The 23,690-nt window shown below is 41.8% G+C and overlaps 1 protein-coding gene across 2 annotated transcripts in view; it reads left to right on the top strand.

Annotated features, from left to right (window-relative positions):
• Positions 1 to 23,690, top strand: part of LOC137377163 (golgin subfamily B member 1-like) — an 83,824-nt gene that overhangs the window by 4,227 nt on the left and 55,907 nt on the right. For both annotated transcript variants that reach the window (XM_068046570.1, XM_068046569.1), the window contains exons 2-9: positions 1,864 to 1,932; positions 2,306 to 2,452; positions 3,590 to 3,736; positions 7,437 to 7,559; positions 7,654 to 7,821; positions 15,352 to 15,546; positions 16,785 to 16,907; positions 23,452 to 23,565. In XM_068046570.1, the coding sequence (XP_067902671.1) occupies positions 1,885 to 1,932; positions 2,306 to 2,452; positions 3,590 to 3,736; positions 7,437 to 7,559; positions 7,654 to 7,821; positions 15,352 to 15,546; positions 16,785 to 16,907; positions 23,452 to 23,565 (1,065 nt within the window). In that variant the 5' untranslated portion in view covers positions 1,864 to 1,884. The remainder of the gene's footprint in view (positions 1 to 1,863; positions 1,933 to 2,305; positions 2,453 to 3,589; positions 3,737 to 7,436; positions 7,560 to 7,653; positions 7,822 to 15,351; positions 15,547 to 16,784; positions 16,908 to 23,451; positions 23,566 to 23,690) is intronic.

Below are 23,690 nucleotides of genomic sequence, written 5' to 3'. Positions count from 1 at the left end.
TCCATGATTGTTGACCAAGTGCTGTTCAATCACAAGTGTGCTAAGAATTACACGAACGACCACTTTAAATTTATCAGTTGGGCTCGCAATGTGGCTCAGTTACGCTTGCTAGAAGATACATATGTTCATACACAGGGACCTTTCATCTGCAGGCAAAAGGAACATGTACAGGCTTTGTGCCTTTTTTGAAGTAAACAAAAGCATGAGGGACAATAGTTCCCTGGTGCATTCTCAATGGCAATGCCTCGACCATTCAGAGTCAACCTGCCAACCAGTCAGCACCCATTTGTCATGCAGTATAAATTGTTGCTTCCTTTGAAATTTGGCATTCTTGTGTCTGCCCTGAGGAGTGCAAGACGAAAAGCGTTGGCTGTCTTTTTTTCAGTAATATTGGTGTTTTCTTTCAATTCAGTGGAAGCACAAATAGTGCATTTATAAGCATAGAAAATCTAGAAATAACATGAACGCTAAGTGTTCTTTTATAGAATTAAGTAACAGCTGTTAGAGTGCATTCTGTAAAGCTGGACTTGAACTTGAATATCATGGCAACCCTAAACCAGCATGTGTTCCAGTCCTGTCTACTGCAGGATGGTGAACTTTATTCACAGATTGTGCTGCAGCCAGGCTTAGTAACAGTTTTATTTTAAACTAGCAGATCAGCTGTGGGACTTTTCATTGGAATTTATGGCTCTGGAGTGTGATTGTGATGTTCAGCTGCTAAGACAGAGCTGTGCTTTTAACTTGGTCCATTTTTTCCAGGCCACTGCTCAAGTACTTCCTTCTGGGGAGGTGGTCTAAACTGACACACGCAGGTAACTGAAGGTGCTTGTGAAGTCCTTGCGAATAAAAGTGCTTGCAAATTTCTGTCTGCAGGTCAGAAGGATGCAGCATTTTTGAGTGAAGTGTGGAGCGTGTCAGACATGTGATAGATGTGAAACTTTGTATGAACTGGCTCAGTTTTTGCTTTGCAGCTATCTTTTAATCAGAATTACAAACTATTTACTGCACAGAAAAATGCAGAAGCTGTATAGGAATCGCGCTACAGTAGGTTACCTTTCGGTTAGCCTCAGCTTGAATTCCATTGTTGTATCTGGATTGGTCCGGGTAGATCCTATTTTAAATGTTCCTTGGAGTAGGATTCCTTCCATTGAAAAAAAAAATCATGTCTTGCCGTTAGGAGCATTAAACAGAGATTAATTACAAGCAGGGGTTGTTACAGTGAAGCTATACTGTATTTTAATCTTCAAAGTTCCCTGACCAAAGTTAAACTGAATACTAATTAAACACAGTTCAAACAAGTAAATTTTGTGTCCTCTGCGGTACATAGATCCACCTTTGCAGAAAGATTTATTATGTGTTACAATAACAACTTTTACAGAGTATAACACTTTTTATTTTTATTGTTTATTATTTAGAAATACAGCACTGAAACAGGCCCTTCGGCCGACCAACGACCACCCATTTATACTAACCCTACGGTAATCCCATATTCCCTATAACCTACCGACACTAGGGGTAATTTACGATGGCCAATTTACCTATCAACCTGCAAGTCTATGGCTGTGGGAGGAAACCGGAGCACCCGGCGAAAACCCACACAGTCACAGGGAGAACTTGCAAACTCCACACAGGCAGTACCCAGAATCGAACCCAGGGTCCCTGGAGCTGTGAGGCTGCGGTGCTAACCACTGCGCCGCTCATTCCTATCCTTTATTCCAAACTTTCATCTCTATCTTGAGCCACTTCAACCACAGAGACTGCAGCCAATGCTCCCTATGAGCATAGTCACTAGTTGACCATTAAAATTATATTAAGAAAGCTGTCCTTTGGAAGGGCCTAATTATTACTTTGGTTCATTTACAGCCGCATTAAAAAAAAAGAGCCATGTGGAAGTGGTACTCTGCGGACGAGCCGCCCCAGGCACCAGCCGGAGTAAGTATCTCTTAAACAATCATGCTGTTTCCTGCGGATTGACCTGAAAATGATTTCTGTTGATGTTTTGTTTGCTACAAAATAGTTTGTGGACTGCTTTTTGTTGCATGTTTTTGATTGCACATTTGAAAAATATACATATGAAAGTGCTTTTTGATGCATGTTACTTAAGCTGCATCTAATACTTTGTTCTCTGGTAACTTCCAACCCTCTTGAATTAAATTGCTCATATCATGCCTTTTGCAGCCTACTTGAACACTTATTTTATAACTCTGTTAAATTGGGAAGATTGAGATCTCCAGCGCAGGGTGTATATGCTGCTTCTTACTGTATAGTTATTAATGGTGTCCAATCCATACAAATAATTCTGCAGGCAGCAAGCTCCCAGAAGAGTGTTGGTGATCATTCTGTGGCAGATTTAACTGAGCAGCTGGCTCAGAATGAACAACTGGTATTGCAGCTGAAGGAACTAATTCGGGAGAAAGATAACGAGCTTCATGTGAAAGATCAGCTGCTTAAGGTAATATAATTTAGAAAATCCAAGTGCATGTGTTTTTAGCCTCTTTTTTTTGTGAGTCGTTGCAATGCACTCTATACTTCATACTTGTGGCAATTAAATTCTAGCTAAAACCTGCAAGCTCAGAGACTAAAATAAAAGGTACAAGACAGTTGCCTTACACATTTTATCATTTGACTAGGAACCTGAGTAAAAATAATCAACGGTGCTTCTTGCTCAGTTATGAATCTGATGAACATGCTCGTGGTTAGTTGGAACTGTCAGATGAAACTCCTGCTTCTGAGTCAGAAGGTCATCAGTTCACGTCTCACTTCCAGAGACTCGAGCACAAAATCTAGGCTGATAATCCAGTGCAATACTGAGAAAGTACTGCACTGTTGGAAGTGCCATCTTTCGGATGCGATGTGAAACCGAGGCTCCGTCTGCTATCTCAGATCTCACTGCACTATTTTGTAGAGCAGGGGAGTTGTCCCTGGTGTCCTAGGCCAATATTTATCCCTGAAGCAAGATCACTAGATAAGATTATCCAGTCGTTATGACATAGCTGTATGTGGGACCTGGCTGTGTGAAATTTGACTGCAGTGTTTCCTATATTACAACAGTGACAACACTTCAAAAATACTTCATTGGCTGTCGAGCACTTTGGTCCTGATGTTGTTAAAGGCACTGTATAAATGCAAGTCTGTCTTTTCATTCTGAGATAAGGACTTATTTGACCCTGAGACTCCTGCCTCTAGTGAGGGTACTTGGTTGCTGTGTCATTTTGGGCCTTGGCTCCAGATACAGGCTGCAAGCCATGTTGTAATTGTAGTGTGAGTGCACCCTTATTCGCAAGACTGTATTTTCCTTGTAAACCTGCCTAATGTACAATCCACAAAACAGAGGAACTTATGAACAGGAGTAGACATTGTAGCCCCTCGAGCCTGTTCCATTCTCCAATTAGATCATGGCTGATCGGCACCTTAGCTCCATGCACTCTACCTGACTTGGTTCCATAACCTTTAATGCCCTTGCCTATTAATGTCTATCACAGTCCTGATAAAACATTCATTGAAATCATTGTTGTGTTATGATCGACTTTGAAACAAAGTAGAAAGATCATGTGTTTGCAATGTAACACTTGATTTTTTTTAACTGCAGGAAGACAAAGAAGCCTTTGAGGCAAAGATTTCCAAAATGAAGCTGCAGACAAAGGCTAAGGTCACGTCACTTTCTGCTCAGTTGGAAGATATGAAGAAGCAACTTGGTGCTTCTGGTTCTAAGGAACAGACAACTGGGAAACCCAAGGTGTGGCACGTTACTGACATTATCTATACCTGCTGACTGATACTGAGATGGTAGCCTGCTGCTGAAGTACATTGTAGGCTACATGCAAGTAAAATTATATGTTGAACATTGTTGCTTTAATGTGGGAAACATATATTTTATCTTCTCAAAGTATTGACTGAGTTATAGTTCATATATTTGTAGAAGTGTTATGTTGATATTTTTGCTGTGGCTGAAACAATTGGCATATGTTCAAAGGCATGGCATGGTAAAGCAACCAGAGGTGAGATGAGATTTTCTTTCTATCTGATTACACTCTGGAATGCATTGCCTGAAAGGGTGGTGGATGCAGATTCAATAGTAACTTTTGGAAGAAAATTGGATATATACTTGAAATGGAAAAATTTGCATGGCTATGGGGAAAGAGAAGGGGGTAGGACTAATTGGATTGTTTTTTGAAAGAGCAGGCACAGGCAAGATGAGCTGAACCACCTTTTGTGCTAATCAAGCAACAGCCTGACATTGTAAGGTATGATTCCGTAAGTACGACTATGTCCCAGACATCACCATCCCTGGGTATGTCCTGTCCTACCGGCAGGACAGACCCACCAGAGGTGGTGGCACAGTGGCCGACAGGAGGGAGGGAGTTGCCTTGGGAGTCCTCAACATTGACTTTGGACCCCATGAAGTCTCATGGCATCAGGTCAAACATGGGCAAGGAAATCTCCAGCTGATTACCACCTACTGCCTCCCCCGCCCCCTCTCAGCTGATGAATCAGTACTACTCCATGTTGAACAGCACTTGGAGGAAGCACTGAGGGTGGCAAGGGCTCAGGATGTACTCTGGGTGGGGGACTTCAATGTCCATCACCAAGAGTGGCTTGGTAGCGCCACTACAGACCGAGCTGGCCGAGTCCTAAAGGACATAGCTGCTAGGCTGGGTCTGCAGCAGGTGGTGAGGGAACCAACAAGAGTGAAAAATATACTTGATCTAGTCCTCACCAATCTGCCTGCTGCAGATGCATCTGTCCATGACCGTATTGGTAGGAGTGACCACCGCACAGTCCTTGTGGAGACAAAGTCCCATCTTCACATTGAGGATACTGTCCATCGTGTTGTGTGGCACTACCACCGTGCTAAATGGGATAGATTTTAAACAGATCTAGCAATGCAAAACTGGGCATCCATGAGGCGCTGTGGGCCATCAGCAGCAGCAAAATTGTACTCGAGCACAATCATTTACCTCATGGCCTGGCATATTCCCCACTCTACCATGACCATCAAGCCGGGGGACCAACCTGGTTCAATGAAGAGTACAGGAGCGCATGCCAGAAGCTGCACCAGGCATACCTCAAAATGAGATGTCAATCTAATGAAGCTACAACCCAGGACTACTTGCATGCCATACAGCGTAAGCAGCACGTGATAGAACGAGCTAAGCGATCCCATAACCAACGGACCAGATCTAAGCTCTGCAGTCCTGTGAATGGTGGTGGACAATTAAACAACTAACTGGAGGAGGTGGCTCCACAAATATCCCCATCCTCAATGATGGGGAGCCCAGCACATCAGTGCAAAAGATAAGGCTGAGCATTTGCAACAATCTTCAGCCAGAAGTGCTGAGTAGTTGATCCATCGCGGCCTCCTCCTGAAGTCCCCAGCATCACTGATGCCAGTCTTCAGCCAGTTTGATTCACTCTGCATTATATCAAGAAATGACTGAAGATACTGGATACTGCGAAGGCAATGGGCCCTGACAATGTTCCGGCAATAGTACTGAAGACCTGTGGTCCAGAACTTGCCGCGACCCTAGCCAAGCTGTTCCAGTACAGCTGCAACACTGGCATCTACCCGGCAATGTGGAAAATTTCCCATGTGTGTCCTGTGCACAAAAAGCAGGACAAATCCAACCCAGCCAATTACTGCCCCATCAGTCTACTCTCAATCATCAGTAAAGTGATGGAAGGTGTCACTGACAGTGTTAAAAAGTGGCACTTGCTTAGCAATAACTGGCTCACTGTCACTCAGTTTGGGTTCTGCCAGGGCCACTCTGCTCCTGACCAAACGTTGACAAAAGAGCTGAACTCGAGGTGAGGTGTGAGTGACTGCCCTTGACACCAAGGCAGCATTTGACCGAGTATGGCATCAAGGAGCCTTTGCAAAACTGAGGTCAGTGGGAATTAGGTGAAAACTCTCCACTGGTTGGACTCGGGGTTGTGTCCTAGGCCCAACCATCTTCAGCTGCTTCATCAATGACCTTCCCTCCATCAGAAGGTTAGAAGTGGGGATGTTCGCTAATGGTTGCACGATTTTCAGCACCATTCGTGACTCCTCAGATACTGAAGCAACCAGTGTCCAGATGCAGCAAGACCTGGATAACATCCAGGCTTGGCTGATAAGTGGCAAGTTAAATTTGCGCCACACGAGTGCCAGGCAATGACCATCTCAAACAAGAGAGAAACATCTCCCCTTGATGTTCAATGGCATTACCATTGCTGAATCCTCTCCTATCAACATCCTGGGGGTTACCATTGGCCAGAAAGTGAATTGGATCAGCCACATAAATGCTGTGGCTGCAAGAGCAGGTCAGAGGCTGGGAATTCTGCGGGTGTGTAACTCGCCTCCTGACTTCCCAAAGCCTGTCCACCATCTACAAGGCACAAGTCAGGCGTGTGATGGAATACTCTGCACTTGCCTGGATGGGTACAGCTCCAACAACACTCAAGAAGCTCAACACCATCCAGGACAAAGCAACCCGCCTGATTGACACCCCATCCACCACCTTCAACGTTTACTCCCTTCACCACCAACGCACCGTGGTAGCAGTGTGTATCATCTACAAGATGCACTGCAGCAACGCACCAAGGCTCCTGAGACAGCACCTTCCAAACCTGCGACCTCTGCCACCTAGAAGGGTAGCAGATGCATGGGAACACCACCACTTGCCAGTTCCCCTCCAAGTTATACGGCATCCTGACTTGGAACTATATCGCTGTTCCTTCACTCAAAAGTCATGGTCAAAATCCTGGAACTGCCTTACAGCACTGTGGATGTACCTATACCCCAAGGACTGCAGCAGTTCAAGAAAGCGGCTCACCACCACCTTCTCTAGGGCAATTAGGGATGGGCAATAAATGCTGACCAAGCCAGCGATGCCCACATCCCACAAATGCATAAAAGAAAAGATTCTGTGATTCTCTGAAATGTACACTTGCTTTTTAAAACTTCAGAACAGTGCATGTCCCTTAATTTGTGTGTGAAAGCAATAAACTATTTCTAGCAGCAGAAGGGTCAGTAACTAGAGGACACAGACAATTAAGGTGATTGTCAAAAGAACTGGTGGAGATATGAGAATTTTTTTTTACGTGGCGAGTTTTTATGATGTGGAATGCACTGCCTTGAAAGGATGGTAGAAGCAGAATCAATAGTCACTTTCAGAAGGGAATTGGATATATTCTTGAAAAAGAAAGATTTGCAGCACTCCAAGGAAAGAGGAGGGGAGTGGGAGTAATTCAGTAGCTGTTTCGAAGAACTGGCATAGGCGCAATGGGTTGAATGACCTCCTGTGTTAAATCATTCTTGATACTATGTGAAAAAAATGAAGTGGGCACTCTGTGTATTTAAGCTGTGTTTAACAAAAGTCTGCATTAAATTCAGAATAAAATGTGGATATTTTAATGAGGCCTGATGGATTGAACTTGTGTGTATGATTTAAATCTAGCAATCCAGCGATGGCGATCAGGAAAATCCAGCTGCAAATAGAGGTAAAATTTTGATGTTGAGGAAAAAGGTTGAAGAGTTGGAATCGCAGGTTGCCAAAAAAGATTCTGAATTGAAGAATGCGGTAAGGTTTTTAAAAATGTATTTGCTTCGTTTGTTGGTGCTGGGATATTTGAATTACAAATTATGGCATCACTTTTATTTTAAATAATGTGCAGCTTACAGAGCTGGAAGCCCAGCTGCAGCGTGGCTCCAATATGGACATGATGCTTGCTGAGAAGGATAAGAAATTGGCTGAAAAAGAGGCCTATATTATTGAACTCCAGTTAGCTGCTGCTTCAGATCATGCTCCTCAACAAGTAATTCCACCTAGTGAAGAAATTAAGGTGAGCCTGAAGAAAAATTCATTGCAGAATTTGCATTTACACACTTATTCATTAGGTTTCATTGGAGTAAATTTTGTTTCTCCATTCATATAATTCTTTGATATTCCAGAATCTGCAGATATTATGCTTTTAGCATGGGCAAATGGGCTGTGCCATATTTTGAATTTTACTTTTAATGTATAGATTTAAGAGAAAATTCAACTCTTCTCCACTCGAAGGTAGTTAACATTGACTCATGATTTATGTGAACCTCCTTCTTTACCAGTTGCCTATCCTAGTGCTTAAATTATTCCATGTCTATTGTCCATAACAATATTGTGTCTTTAACATAGTGAAATTCCCCAAGGCACTTTATAGGAATTTTTAATCAGAAAGAACTTGACACTACGCCACATAAGGAGATATTAGGACAGGTAAAGAGGTGGGTTTTAAGAAGTGCGTTAAATTTCTATAGATTTTAGGGATTGAATTTTGTAGGGAAGAATTATTGAATGGTGGTACACTCAGTTGCCGAAGAAACTGAATACATTGTATTTCTTGATGAAGTAATGGAAGTTAATGGCTGTTAAAGGCTGTTAATGTATTGTTGCAGCTGAAAGGGAGTTGTCTGCTTTTATTACTGATTGCCAGTTGTGATCTTTTTTATTCATTCATGGGATGCGGGTGTCGCTGGCCAGGCCAGCATTTATTGCCCATCCCTATTTGCCCTTGACAAGGTGGTGGTGAGCTGCCTTCTTGAACTGCTGCAGTCCATTTGGGGTAGGTACACCCACAGTGCTGTTAGGAAGGGAGTTCCAGGATTTTGACCCAGCCACAATGGAGGAACGGCGATATAGTTCCAAGTCAGGATGGTGTGTGACTTGGAGGGGATCTTGCAGGTGTTGGTGTTCCCATGCATTTCCTACCCTTGTCCTTCTAGTTGGTAGAGGTCGCGGGTTTGGAAGGTGCTGTCTAAGGAGCCTTGCTGCAGTGCATCTTGTAGATGGTACACACTGCTGCCACTGTGCGTCGGTGGTGGAGGGAGTCAATGTTTGTAGATGGGGTGCCAATCAAGTGGGCTGCTTTGTCCTGGATGGTGTCGAGCTTCTTGAGTGTTGTTGGAGCTGCACCCATCCAGGCAAGTGGAGAGTATTCCATCACACTCCTGACTTGTGCCTTGTAGATGGTGAAATGGCTTTGGGGAGTCAGGAGGTGAGTTACTCTCCTCAGGATTCCTATTCTCTGACCTGCTCTTGTAGCCAAGGTATTTATATGGCTACTCCAGTTCAGTTTCTGGTCAATGGTAGCCCCTAGGATGTTGATAGTGGGGGAATTCAGTGATGATTTTGTGTATGAAATACATGTTAGCCCAGATTTTGCAGTTAGTGGCAAAGCAACTTCGATCGCTGCTGACCTCAAAGAAAGTTACTCACAAAGATCTAGTGATCTCTGGTGTGGACCTACCCTTTTCTTTATGGCAGTTTAAATCTGGCGCCAATCAAGGGGGTCTCCAGGTGTGCAGCAGCAGTGATGTCAGCAAGCAGGGTAAGCAGCCAATCACATTGAAATATTCTCACAGTCAGCAAACCAGGAAGATGAAAGCACTGAATCCCTTCACTTTTATTTCACAAGCTGCAATTTTAGATTAAATGATAATGATTACATTAAGATAACTAAAATAAAGATAAACTTTAAAAGAAATTATTTAAAAAGTATGTGGATTTTTTTTAACCTTAATGGAGAAAGTTGACTTTCCCTAAATAGAAAATTACCTTTTCGGGGCCAGTGAGGGTGTTCAGTAATTATGAAGTTAGTATGCTGCTAAAAACCCAATTATACCTCATTCAACAAGACGTAACTTTTTCAAGGGTTTTTATAGCAAGGTTAACAGTATAAGAATGGACGTTCTCACCAATCCATAGGCTTAGCATTGATTTCAGTCTGCGGGGACGTCAACAGTGCACCCTCTGGAGAAGCCAAAATCACTGACGCCAACTTCTGGATTTCCCGTTATCCTCTGAAGTTGCTGTCAGTTTCAGTGGAGCAATGATGACGAGAGCTGACCGCTTCACTGTAGTTAACACCGCAGAATCTAAACTGTTGCCTGCCCTGTGTGCTGATATCAGTTCAGAGACTGACAAATCACCAAGATGCTCTTCTCAGTGAGCATTAGATGTTAAATTTACTGAGGTGTTACAGTTAATATTGATTTTTGAGCAACAAGGAGGCTGTGCTAATTGTTTGAGGTTACTAACTCACAATGGAATGTAAGTTTGTTATAGCAGGCATTGCAGCCATGGTGTCTGATAGAGTGCTTCATGTTCAGAATCTGCCTGATAGAAATTAATACTTGAGCCATTTCCCAGTTTATCAGTGCTTTTGCTACATTGATATATGATGGGATGTTAACAAAGGATTCTGTAGGAGTTTGGTCTTGCATAAAGCTTATTTGATCATGTGTGTCCTAAGTTGTGTGAACTACTAAGCTTTTGGGACTTTGATTTTGGAACAGTGAGTTAAAGCATGCTCTTTCAATGGAATCTGCTGCGTTTGCTCTAGTTTCTGTTTCGTTTTGCTTAATAAGCCTCATTTGTAGTTTGCAGACCATTGATGAGGTTTGGGGTTTATGGTGATAGTCCATGTCATTCCCAGTGTGTACCTTCAGCAAAAGGTTCCTTCTTTGACCTGCTATCCCACATTAATTCATGCATAAGTTCACCCTTTGGTTCATTAGGACTGTGGCTTATTTGTGGAAGTGTATCTTTGCATTGGGTGTGCAAAGTATCTGGAGTACACCTGAATTGCAACCAGGCATACAGTACAAAAGCACTACTGTGGACTTCATTTGTTGGGAACAGCATTTCAGGTTAACAGCATTGTAAACTATTTGTTGGGTTACTTTTTAAAGAACAATAACAACAAATTCTTGTCCATTCTGATGTTGTGAAGACTAGAGTGAAATAGGCAGATAATTGTATTACACTCTGTATGCTTAGATTCTCAGGTCAGTGTGTTTGATTGACTTGATATTGATTTTAGACATACATGTATGCAGCATTTTGTTTAGATGTTTAACATACAATTCTTCAACCTGTAATATATTAAAAGTCTCGTATATGGGTTGTACGTTCTCTTCACACTTATTTTGTGTGTACTGTCACGTTAACCTCATTATTATAAGCATTGTACACTTCCACTCACCATGGGACCTGCAATTTTTGTTAGAATTGTGTATCAGGCCCAACTGAGTATAGGCAATGTGAAACAAAAACAAGAAATGCTGGAATCACTCAGCAGGTCTGGCAGCATCTGTGGAAAGAGAAGCAGAGTTAACGTTTCGGGTCAGTGACCCTTCTTCGGAACTGACAAATATTAGAAAAGTCACAGATTATAAACAAGTGAGGTGGGGGTGGGGCAAGAGATAACAAAGGAGAAGGTGCAGATTGGACCAGGCCACATAGCTGACCAAAAGGTCATGGAGCAAAGGCAAACAATATGTTAATGGTGTGTTGAAAGACAAAGCATTAGTACAGATTAGGTGTGGATACACTGAATATTGAACAGCAGCAAGAGCAAACCTGAAAAAAACAGTGGGTAAGCAAACTGAACAAACTAAGATGAAATGAAATAAATGCAAAAAAAGATTGTAAAAAATGTAAAAAGGAATATAAAAAAAGGAAGAAAAAATAACTAAAAATGAAAGTAAAATGGGGGGCTGTCATGCTCTGAAATTATTGAACTCAATGTTCAGTCCGGCAGGCTGTAGTGTGCCTAATCGGTAGATGAGATGCTGTTCTTCGAGCTTGCGTTGATGTTCACTGGAACACTGCAGCAATCCCAGGACAGAGATGTGAGCATGAGAGCAGGGGGGAGTGTTGAAATGGCAAGCAACCGTTTCTTCCTGGGACAGTGGCCCAACCAGTCCCCATCCACCAACACCCTCCTCCGCCTGGCTGAACTTGTTCTCACATTGAACAACTTCTCCTTCAACCCCATGCACTTCCTTCAAGTAAAAGGTGTCGCTATGGGTACCCGCATGGGTCCTAGTTATGCCTGTCTTTTTGTGGGATATGTCGAGCATTCTTTGTTCCAGTCCTACTCAGGCCCCCTCCCCCAACTCTTTTTCCTGTACATTGATGACTGTATCGGTGCCGTCTCCTGCTCCCGCCCCGAACTGGAAAACTTTATCAACTTTGCTTCCAATTTCCACCCTTCTCTCACCTTTACATGGTCCATCTCTGACACTTCCCTTCCCTTCCCTTCCTCGACTTCTCTGTCTCCATCTCTGGGGATAGGTTGTCTACCAATATCCATTATAAGCCACTGACTCCCGCAGCTACCTGGACTACACTTCTTCACACCCTACCTCCTGTAAGGACTCCATTCCATTCTCCCAGTTTCTCCGTCTCCGACGCATCTGCTCTGATGATGCTACCTTCCACGACGGTGCTTCTGATATGACCTCCTTTTTCCTCAACCGAGGATTTCCCCCCACTGTGGTTGACAGGGCCCTCAACCGTGTCCGACCCATTCCCCGCACCTCTACCCTCACCCCTTCCCCTCCCTCCCAGAACCGTGACAGGGTTTCCCTTGTCCTCACTTTTCATCCACCAGCCTCCATATCCAAAGGATCATCCTCCGCCATTTTCGCCACCTCCAGCGTGATGCCACTACCAGTCGCATCTTCCCCTTCCTTCCCCTGTCAGCGTTCCGAAGAGATCATTCCCTCCGCGACACCCTGGTCCACTCCTCCATTACCCCCACCACCTCGTCCCCGTCCCAGGGCACCTTCCCCTGCAATCGCAGGAGGTTTAATACCTGCCCATTTACCTCCTCTCTCCTCACTATCCCAGGCCCCAAGCACTCCTTTCAGGTGAAGCAGCGATTTACTTGTACTTCTTTCAATGTAGTATACTGTATTCGCTGCTCACAGTGTGGTCTCCTCTACATTGGGGAGACCAAGTGCAGACTGGGTGACCGCTTTGCGGAACATCTCCGCTCAGTCCGCAAGCAGGACCCTGAGCTTCCGGTTGCTTGCCATTCCAACACTCTCCCCTGCTCTCATGCTCACATCTCTGTCCTGGGATTGCTGCAGTGTTCCAGTGAACATCAACGCAAGCTCGAGGAACAGCATCTCATCTACCGATTAGGCACACTACAGCCTGCCGGACTGAACATTGAGTTCAATAATTTCAGAGCATGACAGCCCCCCCCATTTTACTTTCATTTTTAGTTGTTATTTCATTTTTTTTACATTCCTTTTTACATTTTTTACAATCTTTTTTTGCATTTATTTCATTTCATCTTAGTTTGTTCAGTTTGCTTACCCACTGTTTTTTTCAGGTTGTTTTTCTTCAGGTTTGCACTTGCTGCTGTTCAATATTCAGTGTATCCACACCTAATCTGTACTAATGCTTTGTCTTTCAACACACCATTAACATATTGTTTGCCTTTGCTCCGTGACTTTTTGGTCAGCTATGTGGCCTGGTCCAATCTGCACCTTCTCCTTTGTTATCTCTTGCCCCACCCCCACCTCACTTGTTTATAATCTGTGACTTTTCTAATATTTGTCAGTTCCGAAGAAGGGTCACTGACCCGAAACGTTAACTCTGCTTCTCTTTCCACAGATGCTGCCAGACCTGCTGAGTGATTCCAGCATTTCTTGTTTTTGTTTCAGATTTCCAGCATCCACAGTATTTTGCTTTTATTTGAGTATAGGCAATGTTTCATTTCACTCACTACATTGTGAACAGCTCTCTGGATTTTTTTTTCAGTTCCAGTCTGGGCATTTGATACAGTTGTGTGCCTCTGCTCTTTGGGTTATCTGCCTGTAACCCATTAGCTAAAGGCCTCAATCCTGCAATGTATTCAGCCTGCCACTCACACAGACCACACTGAGAATACTGTGCACTGTTCTGGTCTCTACAATTAAAAAAAAAAGTATATGGAGGCACTGGAGAAATACAAAAAAACATCCACCAGAGCTGAGAGGTGATTTCTATCAGGAAAGATTGAACGTCTAAAAGAGAGAAGGCTGAAGGGGTGACCTGATATAAGTCTTTAAGATTATGAAAGGGTTTGATAGGGTAGATGTAGACAAAATATTTTCAGTTGGCGGGGGCGACTAGGAGCCATAAATATAAGTAGTTACTAATAAATCCAATAGGGAATTCAGGAGAACTTTCTTTATAGAGTGGTGATAATGTCGAACTTATTACCATAGGGAGCAGTTGAGGCGAATAGTATAGATGCTATACTTTCTAGGGAACTAGATAAACACATGAGGGAGAAAGGAATAGAGGGATATGCTGGTAGGTTGAGATGAAGTAAGGTGAGAGGAGGTTCACGTGGAACATAGACCATTTGGGCCGAATGGCCTATTTCTTTGCTGTACATTGTATGTAATCCTCTTATTTTAGTCTCGCACTATCAGAAAAGATTGTGAAAGTGTCTGTTTGATGCCAGTGGAGGCATTGTTTAACCATACTACTCAGCAGGTGTGAACCTGCTCCATAACATGTGGAGGTTATAGGCTAGTTTCACTGTTATTGCAAGGGGCTACTCCATTAGCTTTAAACAGGCTATTACTGATTGTAGACCTTGGGGAGCGATTCAGATAATAGGAATTTGAATATAGTTAGGACAGGCACTACAAAATAATGTGGACTTAAGGTGGGGAAGAGAAAATAATTTAACACCTTGAGTGGAATGAAGAATGTGAAGTGTGAAGGAATAGTAAAAGGGAAGCAAAGGTAGAGTTTCACGTGCTATATATGGTCTTGACAAGGTGGATGTGGAAAGGATGTTTCCTCTTGTGGGGGAGTCCAGAACCAGGGGGCACTGTTATAAAATTAGGGGTCACCCTTTTAGGACAGAAATTAGGAGAATTTTTTTTTCTCGGAGGGTTGTGCGACTTTGGAAAACTGCCTCAGAAGGTAGTGGAGGCAGGGTCATTGACTAATTTTAAGGCGAGGTTAGATAGATTCTTGTTAGGCAAGGGAATCAAAGGTTATCAGGGTAGATAGTACTGTGGAATATGAGACACAAACTGATCAACCATGATCTTATTGAATGGCGGAGCAGGCTAGAGGGGCCGAATGGCCTACTTCTGCTCCTAATTCGTATGTTCATATGTGGCAATGTTACCATACCCTTTTTTCTTGAGAATCAACCCACAGGAACTGTGATGCAGTGCATTAATACATGAGCATCCTGTACTACTTGGTGAGCTTGTGAAGTGTATACTTCTCTAATAAACTCAAAAAAATTTTATCGTTCACAGGATTAGCTTATTTGTATGTCCACTCCTTTGTACCTAATTATTTGTAATTAGTCTGTTTGTACAAGTTCTTATTTCAAACTTACCTTTACTTCCATCCTAGTGTGAGGAGACTTCTGTTTGCAGACTGAATCTGCTATGCATGGACATCTTCAATAATGTTTTTTTAATGCAAATGTAATAGTTATTTTAGGTGCAACATATTTGATCCATGTGGAAAGTACTGTTTTTTAAAAAAAAAACCTCAAACATGTCTTAATTCTTTTATTTAGACTGTGCAGTTTCAAGTTGCAGGGAATGAAACTTCCATCAGTGATTTGCAGTCAATGGTTCACAGTCTGACCAGAAAGGTTGAGGAGAGTGAAGAAAGATTTAGCCTTCTCCAGGAACAAGCAGATAATCTGAAGGACCAGCTCAACAAAGAGAAAACCCAGTATCAAGAGAAGGAAGCAATGTACATGAAAAATGTGAGTGCAAGTATTGGGTGAAGTGATCTACCTTCATGGAAGTACTTAGATAGGCCCTTGGATTTCCTTTGTTTGCATTTTAAAATAGGCAGGTCCCAATGTTCTTTATGCTTAAGTTTAACATTGAAATATTAACATTATGTGTAACAGTTTTGGATGGTGCAATGGAGTGGATATTTCAAAGTTTGATGGGTGCATGTTTCAGCTATTTTTAAGTGTGGATAAAGGCACATTGTTGGTAAAATCTATTTTCAGTAAGGTGGCTATGTAGGCACCTTTAGAAAAGGGCACCTGGGACCTGAGTGAACAGGGAAACCAACAAGATTATCTCAAATAATGAGATTTAAGGATTCCGAAATAACCGGCAGAAGTACTGAGAAAGAGGGGGAATTAAAGGCGAATTCAATATCAAATCAGGTGCAGAAAGAGAAATACAGAGTGAAAGAAAGATTGGCTTGAGAGAGAAAAAGAGATAGAAAAGAGCCTATGGGACATAGAAGGTTTTTGGCAAGAGATACAGGAAAATGTGAGAACTCTTTTACACCGCGAGTGGACCTGGAGCTCACTGCCCATGAGGGTGGTGGAAGCAGAGATAGTCAGTGATTTGAAAAGGAAATTGGATGGGCACTTGAAAGAAATAAACTTGCAGGGCTTCGGGGATCGAGCAGGGGAGTGGGACTGACTGGATTGCTCATGGAGAGCCAGCATGGACTCGATGAGTCGAAAGACCCGTAAATGACTCTATGATTCGAAATGAAAAGTAGCAAAACAGAAAATGTAAAATTTGACATTTTAGAAATCTCTTAAAACCATTCACGATGTGAGTCTGACACCACACTTATAATAGTTACTTTTTGGTGCCAGATAGGTTGATTGGCCGTCATTGACACCATGTTATTAAAAAGAGTACTTAAGCTTGTAATTACTAGCCCCAAACATCTGTGGCAGGTTTAGTTCATATCTACCATGCAAATGCAAGAACTTCATGACATTCACTACATGTCAGGAGTGAGGCACGCAGTGAGATGTCGTTTTCGTGAAGCTAGCGGCGGAGCTGCAGAACTCAAGACAGCAACCTTTGGATTGTCGCGTTTAACTGCAGATTTGCCCCTTTCCTGAAATTGCTGCACCATTTGCCTGTTAATAACGCCAAGCGGCATCAGCCTCACTGTTATTGTGATAGCAAAATCAGGCTCATTTATCAGCGTCCCTTTGTAATGATGGAATCTTTGTTTCAGATTCGTGTGTTTCAGGAAATGATTCAAACAAAGGAAAACAAACTTGCTGAGCAAGCACAGAAACATGAGCAGGAACTCTTCATTGTAGCCTCAAAATCAGATGCTAGTGCGGATTTTGAACAGGTTAATCTTTTATAATTTTTTAAAAATGAATTATTGTATTAAACTTACAAATAGAGGAATTGGACAAATAGATATTCGTATTTAAAGGTACAAAACAGATTTTGTGTGAAGGATTCTATGATTGTTGCTAAAAGTCCATCGGAGTAAATGCAGCTTCAAGTTGATGAGAATCATGTAGCATTCGTTTTAAAATAGTCTGTCGTGCAGGTTTATTTGTCTGTTTTTATCACTTGGGCACTTTAAGGCTTCCTACATTGTCGCTGACTCCATAAAATATTTCCTCAAAGCTTAAAGACAGATTGATCTTAAATGTCCAAAATAAGATTTGAAAATGTATTATATGTGAAATATAATATAAACTTTCACTGTCATTGCACATGTCCATGAAACACTGGAGTTGTAAGTTTCAGTGCTGCTTTTGTGATGTGTTTTATTTCACTGTACAACTGCAGGAGCAGAAACATGTTGCAGTACATTTTATTTTGAAAAGGTGGAAATGCAGCAGAATTTTTTCAGATATTTAACTAACAGTGATTTATTTTCAAAAGTTAATCACTAGCCATGGAATTCCAAGTCTCAAACTAAGACTGAGGACCACATTATCAACTTCTCCAGTTCTAAATCTAATGGTTTTTCCAAGACCTTTGATAAATTTAGTGTGCAGGAGAGAAATGGTTAGAATAGGTTCCTGAAGTCAACCAATTGTAATAAGTCATCCATAATACAAGTTCCTTGAGCTGTCATTAATATTTGAACACCAAAAAGCCTCAGTTGTGCATGATCTAATAGAATGTGTAATATTGCACTGGTAAGGCTCTTGCAATGTACAGTATATCTTACATTTAAGTGTGAGTAATTTGTTCACAATTATGACGACTTAAGGCTGATAGTAAATTCAGAGCTGCTATCTGTCCTCTGAGGCACTCCTTCCAGAAACAGACATACTGAGTACTCATTGCACTGACTGTAAAAGCCCAACCTGTCAACTGACCCACATTTTTTAAAAAATGACACACATGTATGGTCCACTATCACCTCCATGATTCAGAATTGTGGTGGAGACAACAGACAAATGAGTGTGGGATTTGTGCTTGTGCAGAAATGCCAGGTTAGTTGAAAGATCTGAAAGTCACATCTGCAGTTGTTGAAGTGGCTGATGAGGCCTGAATGGATATGGATGAAGAAGTCATACCTGCTGGTTTGGAGGTCATTCAAAAGTCTGTACAAAGAGGCAACTAATGAAAGGGATTTTGTGGTGCTTATTGGCTGGCCAAACAACCATCTGCAGCTCCCTGGTATGTCACTTGAAGAAAACAACTGTGGCAATACATAATGTAAATAAGGTGAACATTGTTGTATTTTAATCATAAAAATACTGGGTAGTGGGTAAAGTTAAAATGCAGGTTTCCCATTGGAAAAACTAATGGTGGCTCTTGTCTAGAAGGAAATCGCACCAAAAGAAATAATAATCAAAAGTGTCCTCCAAACCCTAGATTTTACAAATATTCTTGACAATTCTGTAGTTTTGTGACTTACGCTGCTATAGAAATTGAGCAGGGACCTGTTACTTCCAAGAAGCAAAAATTCCTTTTTTTAAATTTGTAGTATAAATATGACCTCTTTGGAATTTTTAAAGATTAGATCAGACGTGAGGGGAATAAATATATCAAATTTTCTCTCTCTTGCTATTGACAGCAGAAATTAATTATTTTAATTAGAAAAATCAAGGAATGTTGTCGGGTTAGCAAATTCAATTTGCCACAAATTGGGAAAGCATTTTGGTGAGCTGAAAACTAAAGCTGCTCAATGGCTATGTGTAAAATCACTGTGTTTGTCCTTTTTTGTTGTTTTTCTATTTTTTTTTCTGCTTGCCTCCTTTATTGAGACCCCCCCCCCCCCCCCTTCCCTCCTGGAAAGCCTCACTGAGACCTCCTCCCTACCTCACTTCCTCCCTGCCTCACTGAGACCCCATCCCTCCCAGCCTGCGACACTGAGACCCCCTCCATCCTGGCCTGTCTCACCAAGACCCCTTCCCTCATTCCATAGCAGCCTTATTGACTCATTTTTACCAAAAGAGTGTTTTTGTTTTTTTTTTGCTTTAAGTTCTAGTTATAATTGAAGTCACAGATTTTTGCTACTGAAAAGTTAGTTTAGGCCAGTTTTTTTTTTAATCTGTCTTTGCGGAAAGAAACTTGAAAAACATTTTTCTAGCATCATTGCACAATTGCCTGCTCAACTTAATCTGTATTATACAAACTGAAATAAAAAATCTCAATTTAATCTATCCTATCTTGCCTTGGCTCCTCCTTATTTCTGACTCTAATGTCTCTAATCAATTTCCATTGACTTAACACAAAGAACACCTTAATTTTACTTTGTTACAGACACAAACCTAATTTATACCAGCAACACTGGTAAATATCCATACTTCGATAAAATTAGTAATTGTAGAATAATAGCTTGATCATCGTACTGCTCATGTACCCTAGGTCAGTTTATAATTCTCCCATATTGTAGAATCATGTAAAGCATTCTCCTTTGTGTGCAGAGGTTTGTTCTGCACTGAGATATTGCCAAGGTTTATGAATTAGTTACCTGTTTACAATTTTTCCAAGTCATGTAGTCGTTTCATCAGGTGTCTGTCATTGATTAAGTGGCTTCTGTTCAACAACGAAGCCAACATGCATGTAAAAAAATTATGACTTTTTTGCTGATCAACTTATCTCTGTCTATAAAGTATCAAATACACCTGGCACAAATCAACTTGCTTCTTCACCTGGATAGCAATAAATTGTTAAATCCCTAGGAGGGGCATCTAAATTGTATTTCAGCTGTAATGAATGCAGTGCTATTTTTGTTAGTTTTTCATGATTTAAGACTATTTAACAAAAACAATTTGCTGTGTCCATTCAGACATTCAGAAAAGCAAGTGTGATGGATTCAGTTCCTTTTAAATACAATGGGCAAAATCCTCAAGTTACAACTTTTTAAAAAAAGTTGTAACGTTTTGCCAATGCATTACTGCATGCATTATTTATCAAACTGTTGCTGGATTCTGAGAATTTAATCTAGAAATCATATAGCCACTATCAGGATGTAGCTAGATGATTTGGAAAGCATTTTTGTATGCAGTGCTGTCCTGTTTTCAAAGTGGAATGCCAAAATATGTCGGCAAATTTCTCAGTGCAAAAATGATGGGGCAGTAATAGTTGGGGATTTCAACTACCCAATATCAGCTGGGATCCAAACAGTGTGAAGGGCACAGAGGGGGCGAAATACTTGAACTGCGTTCAAGAGAACCTTTTTAGCCAGCACGTGATAATCCCAATGAGAGGGGGCACAATTCTAGATTTAGTTTTAGGAAATGAAGCAGGGCAAGTGGATGAAGTAACATGAGTGACCATTTTGGACATAGTGATTATAATAGTTTTAGCCTAATCATGGAAAAGGACAAAGATAAAGTAGGAGCAAAGGTTCTAAATTGGGGCAAGGCAAATTTTACGAAACAGAAGTGACATGGCAAAAGTGGACTGGGTACAGCTACTTGAAGGAAAATCAGTGGCAAACCAATGGGAGGCATTCAAAAGCAAAATACTACAGGCACAGTGTAGGCATGTCCCCACAAAGATACAGGGTGGTACTGCCAAATCTAGAGTCCCCTGGTTATCTAGAAGCTTACAGGGTAAGTTAAAGCAGAAAAAGAAAGCTTATGAGGATCACAAATATCTTAATACTTTAGAAAGCCTAGATGAGTATAGAAAGTACAGGGATGAAGTAAAAAAGGAAATTAGAAAAGCAAAGAGAGAACATGAAAAATTATTGGCAGGTAAAATCAAGGAAAACCCAAAGATATTTTATCAGTATGTTAAGAGCAAGAGGATAACTCAGGAAACGGTGGGGCCTATCAGAGATATACAAGGGAACTTTTTTGTGGATACAATAAGCATAATGAGAGAGGAAGTACTAGAGGGCCTTTCATTCTTGAAAGTAGATAAATTGCCAGGACTGGATGGATTGCATCCCAGGTTGTTAAAGGAAGCCAGGGAGGAAATAGCAGATGTGCTGAGGATCATCTTCATTAGATACAGGTAAGGTACCAGAGGATTGGAGGCTGCGAATGTTGTACCATTGTTTCAAAAGGGTGCGAGGGATAGGCCAAATAATTATAGGCTGGTCAGTCTGACCTCGATGGTGGGTAAATTGTTAGTCAATTCTGAGGGACAGGATAAACATGTCACTTAAAATCAGGGATAGTCAGCATGGATTTGTTAGGGGGAGGTCATGTCTTACTAACTTGATTGAGTTTTTTGAGGAAGTGACAGGGAGGATTGATGAAGGTAGTGCAGTAGATGTGGTCTACATGGATTTTAGTAAGGCATTTGATAAGGTCCCGCATGGCAGACTAGTCAGTAAAATGAAAGCCAATGGGATACAGGGAAATGTGGCAGTTGGATCCAGAATTGGCTCAGGGACAGGAAACCGGGTAGTAGTTGACGGATGTTTTTGCGAATGGAAAGCTGTTTTTAGTGGTGTTCCACAGGGCTCGTTGTTTGGTCCCTTGCTGTTTGTGGTATATATTAATTAGATTAGATTAGATTAGAGATACAGCACTGAAACAGGCCCTTCGGCCCACCGAGTCTGTGCCGAACATCAACCACCCATTTATACTAATCCTACACTAATCCCATATTCCTACCAAACATCCCCACCTATTCCTACCAAACATCCCCACCTATTCCTATATTTCCCTACCACCTACCTATACTAGTGACAATTTATAATGGCCAATTTACCTATCAACCTGCAAGTCTTTTGGCTTGTGGGAGGAAACCGGAGCACCCGGAGAAAACCCACGCAGACACAGGGAGAACTTGCAAACTCCACACAGGCAGTACCCGGAATGATTTGGATTTAAATGTTAGACGCATGATTGTGAAATTTGCTGATGACGCAAAAATTGGCAGTGTCGTTAATAGTGAAGAGGATAGCTGTAGACTCCAGAATGATTGGTTGAGTGGGCCGGAAAGTGGCAAATGGAATTCAATCCAGATAAGTGTGAGAGAATGCATTTGGTGAGGGAAAATAAAGCGAGGGAATACACAATAACTGGGAGGATATTGAGAGGGGTAGTAGAAGTGGAGTGGAGCACCTTGGAGTGCAAGTCCCCAGGTCACTGAAGGTGGCAGGACAGGTAGATAGAGTGGTGAAGAAGGCTTCTGGATTCTTTCCTTTATTGGCTGAAGTATAGAATACAAAAGCAGGGATGTGATGCTGGAACTGTATAAAACACTAGTTAGGCCACAGCTGGAGTATTGTGTACAGTTCTGGTCACCACATTACAGAAAGGACGTAATTGCTCTGGAGAGAGTACAGAGGAGATTTTCAAGAATGTTGCCAGGGCTTGAAAGTTGTAGCTATGAAGAAAGGTTGGATAGGCTAGGGTTGTTTTCCATGGAATAGAGGAGGCTGAGGGGGTGACTTCATTGAGGTGTACAAAATTATGAGGAGCCTTGATAAAGTAGACAGGAAGGACCTGTTTCCCCTGGCGGGGAGGTCAGTTACCAGGGGGCACAGATTTAAGATGTTTGGTAGAAGGAGTAGAGGGGACACGAAAAACTTTTTCACCAAGTGGGTGGTTGGTGTCTGGAATTCGCTGCCAAGTACGGTGGTGGAGGCAGAAACGCTCAGTTCTTTGAAAAGGTACCATGACTTGTACCTGAAGTGCTGTAACCTGCAAGGCTATGGACCAGGTGCTGGAAGGTGGGATTAGATTGGGCGGCTAGTTTTTTCGGCCAGCACGGACATGATGGGCTGAATGGCTTCCTTCTGTGCTGTAATTGTTCTCTGGTTCCAAATCTAATGTGGGCACAGCTGTCAAAAATTATAGCTTTGTTTATGCCTAGATGTGCAATGGCCTTGGACCTTGCTCTTCTCCATTCCTTCTTCCTCTTCTTACCCCCCCACCTCCCCTGCAACTCCCCATTCCAGTTTTATCAAACTTGTTGGGCATTCTCACTGCAGCTTCTTTTCCTCCTTCCAATTCTTGATCATTTTCTCCCTTCTGGAGCCGTCAAGCAAGGTTCAGCCTTGTTTGCTATCTCTCTACATTGAGCAGATTTAGAGATTTTCCAGGGTATCATTTATTTTCAATGTTGCTATTCTTCATTGTGCTTTTAAACATGGATTTTAACACTATCATGTGTTACACATTCTTTTCTAGTAAACCAGTAAGTATCTTTAGGCTAGAAATTACTGTTGGTGATGCTAGTAAACACAGGCTGAGCCCGTACATTTGATAATTCTATGTATGCAATTTGATGGTGTCATCAGGCAATTTAAAATAAATGGGTTAATGTAGATAAAGGAATGTCATGATATGCAAAGCTTTCACCCCGTAGTATAATTAACACCAATTTCTAACATAAAAATAAGGTCAGACGATGACCCACTGGTTGGAGCGTTGCAGTTACAAATGTTGGTGCTAGCATGAGATTTTTCTTTTGTATTTAGGAATTCATATTGTTCACTCTGTTAATTCCTTCAGTTGTTGAAAGCCCTCAAACAAAAATTGCATGAAAAGGAGGAGGTACTAATGGGAAGGACACAAGTTGTAGATGTGCTGCAGAAAGAGCTTGACGGGAGAGACCAGCAGATACAGGTGAAGAAAGCGTTGCCTACTATTCTGTGAATTGATAATGGAGGGAAAGATCTCTGCATTGGGTCAGCTAAGGAATTCTCTTTCAGTAATAAAATTTAAAGTGACAGACAGCATCTCCAAAACAT

This window comes from Heterodontus francisci, chromosome 14 (genome assembly GCF_036365525.1).
Source record: "Heterodontus francisci isolate sHetFra1 chromosome 14, sHetFra1.hap1, whole genome shotgun sequence".
In the NCBI taxonomy this organism is placed as follows: domain Eukaryota; kingdom Metazoa; phylum Chordata; class Chondrichthyes; order Heterodontiformes; family Heterodontidae; genus Heterodontus; species Heterodontus francisci.
Note: the sequence above shows the minus strand (reverse complement) of the source record. Positions and strands in the feature narration are given on the sequence as shown.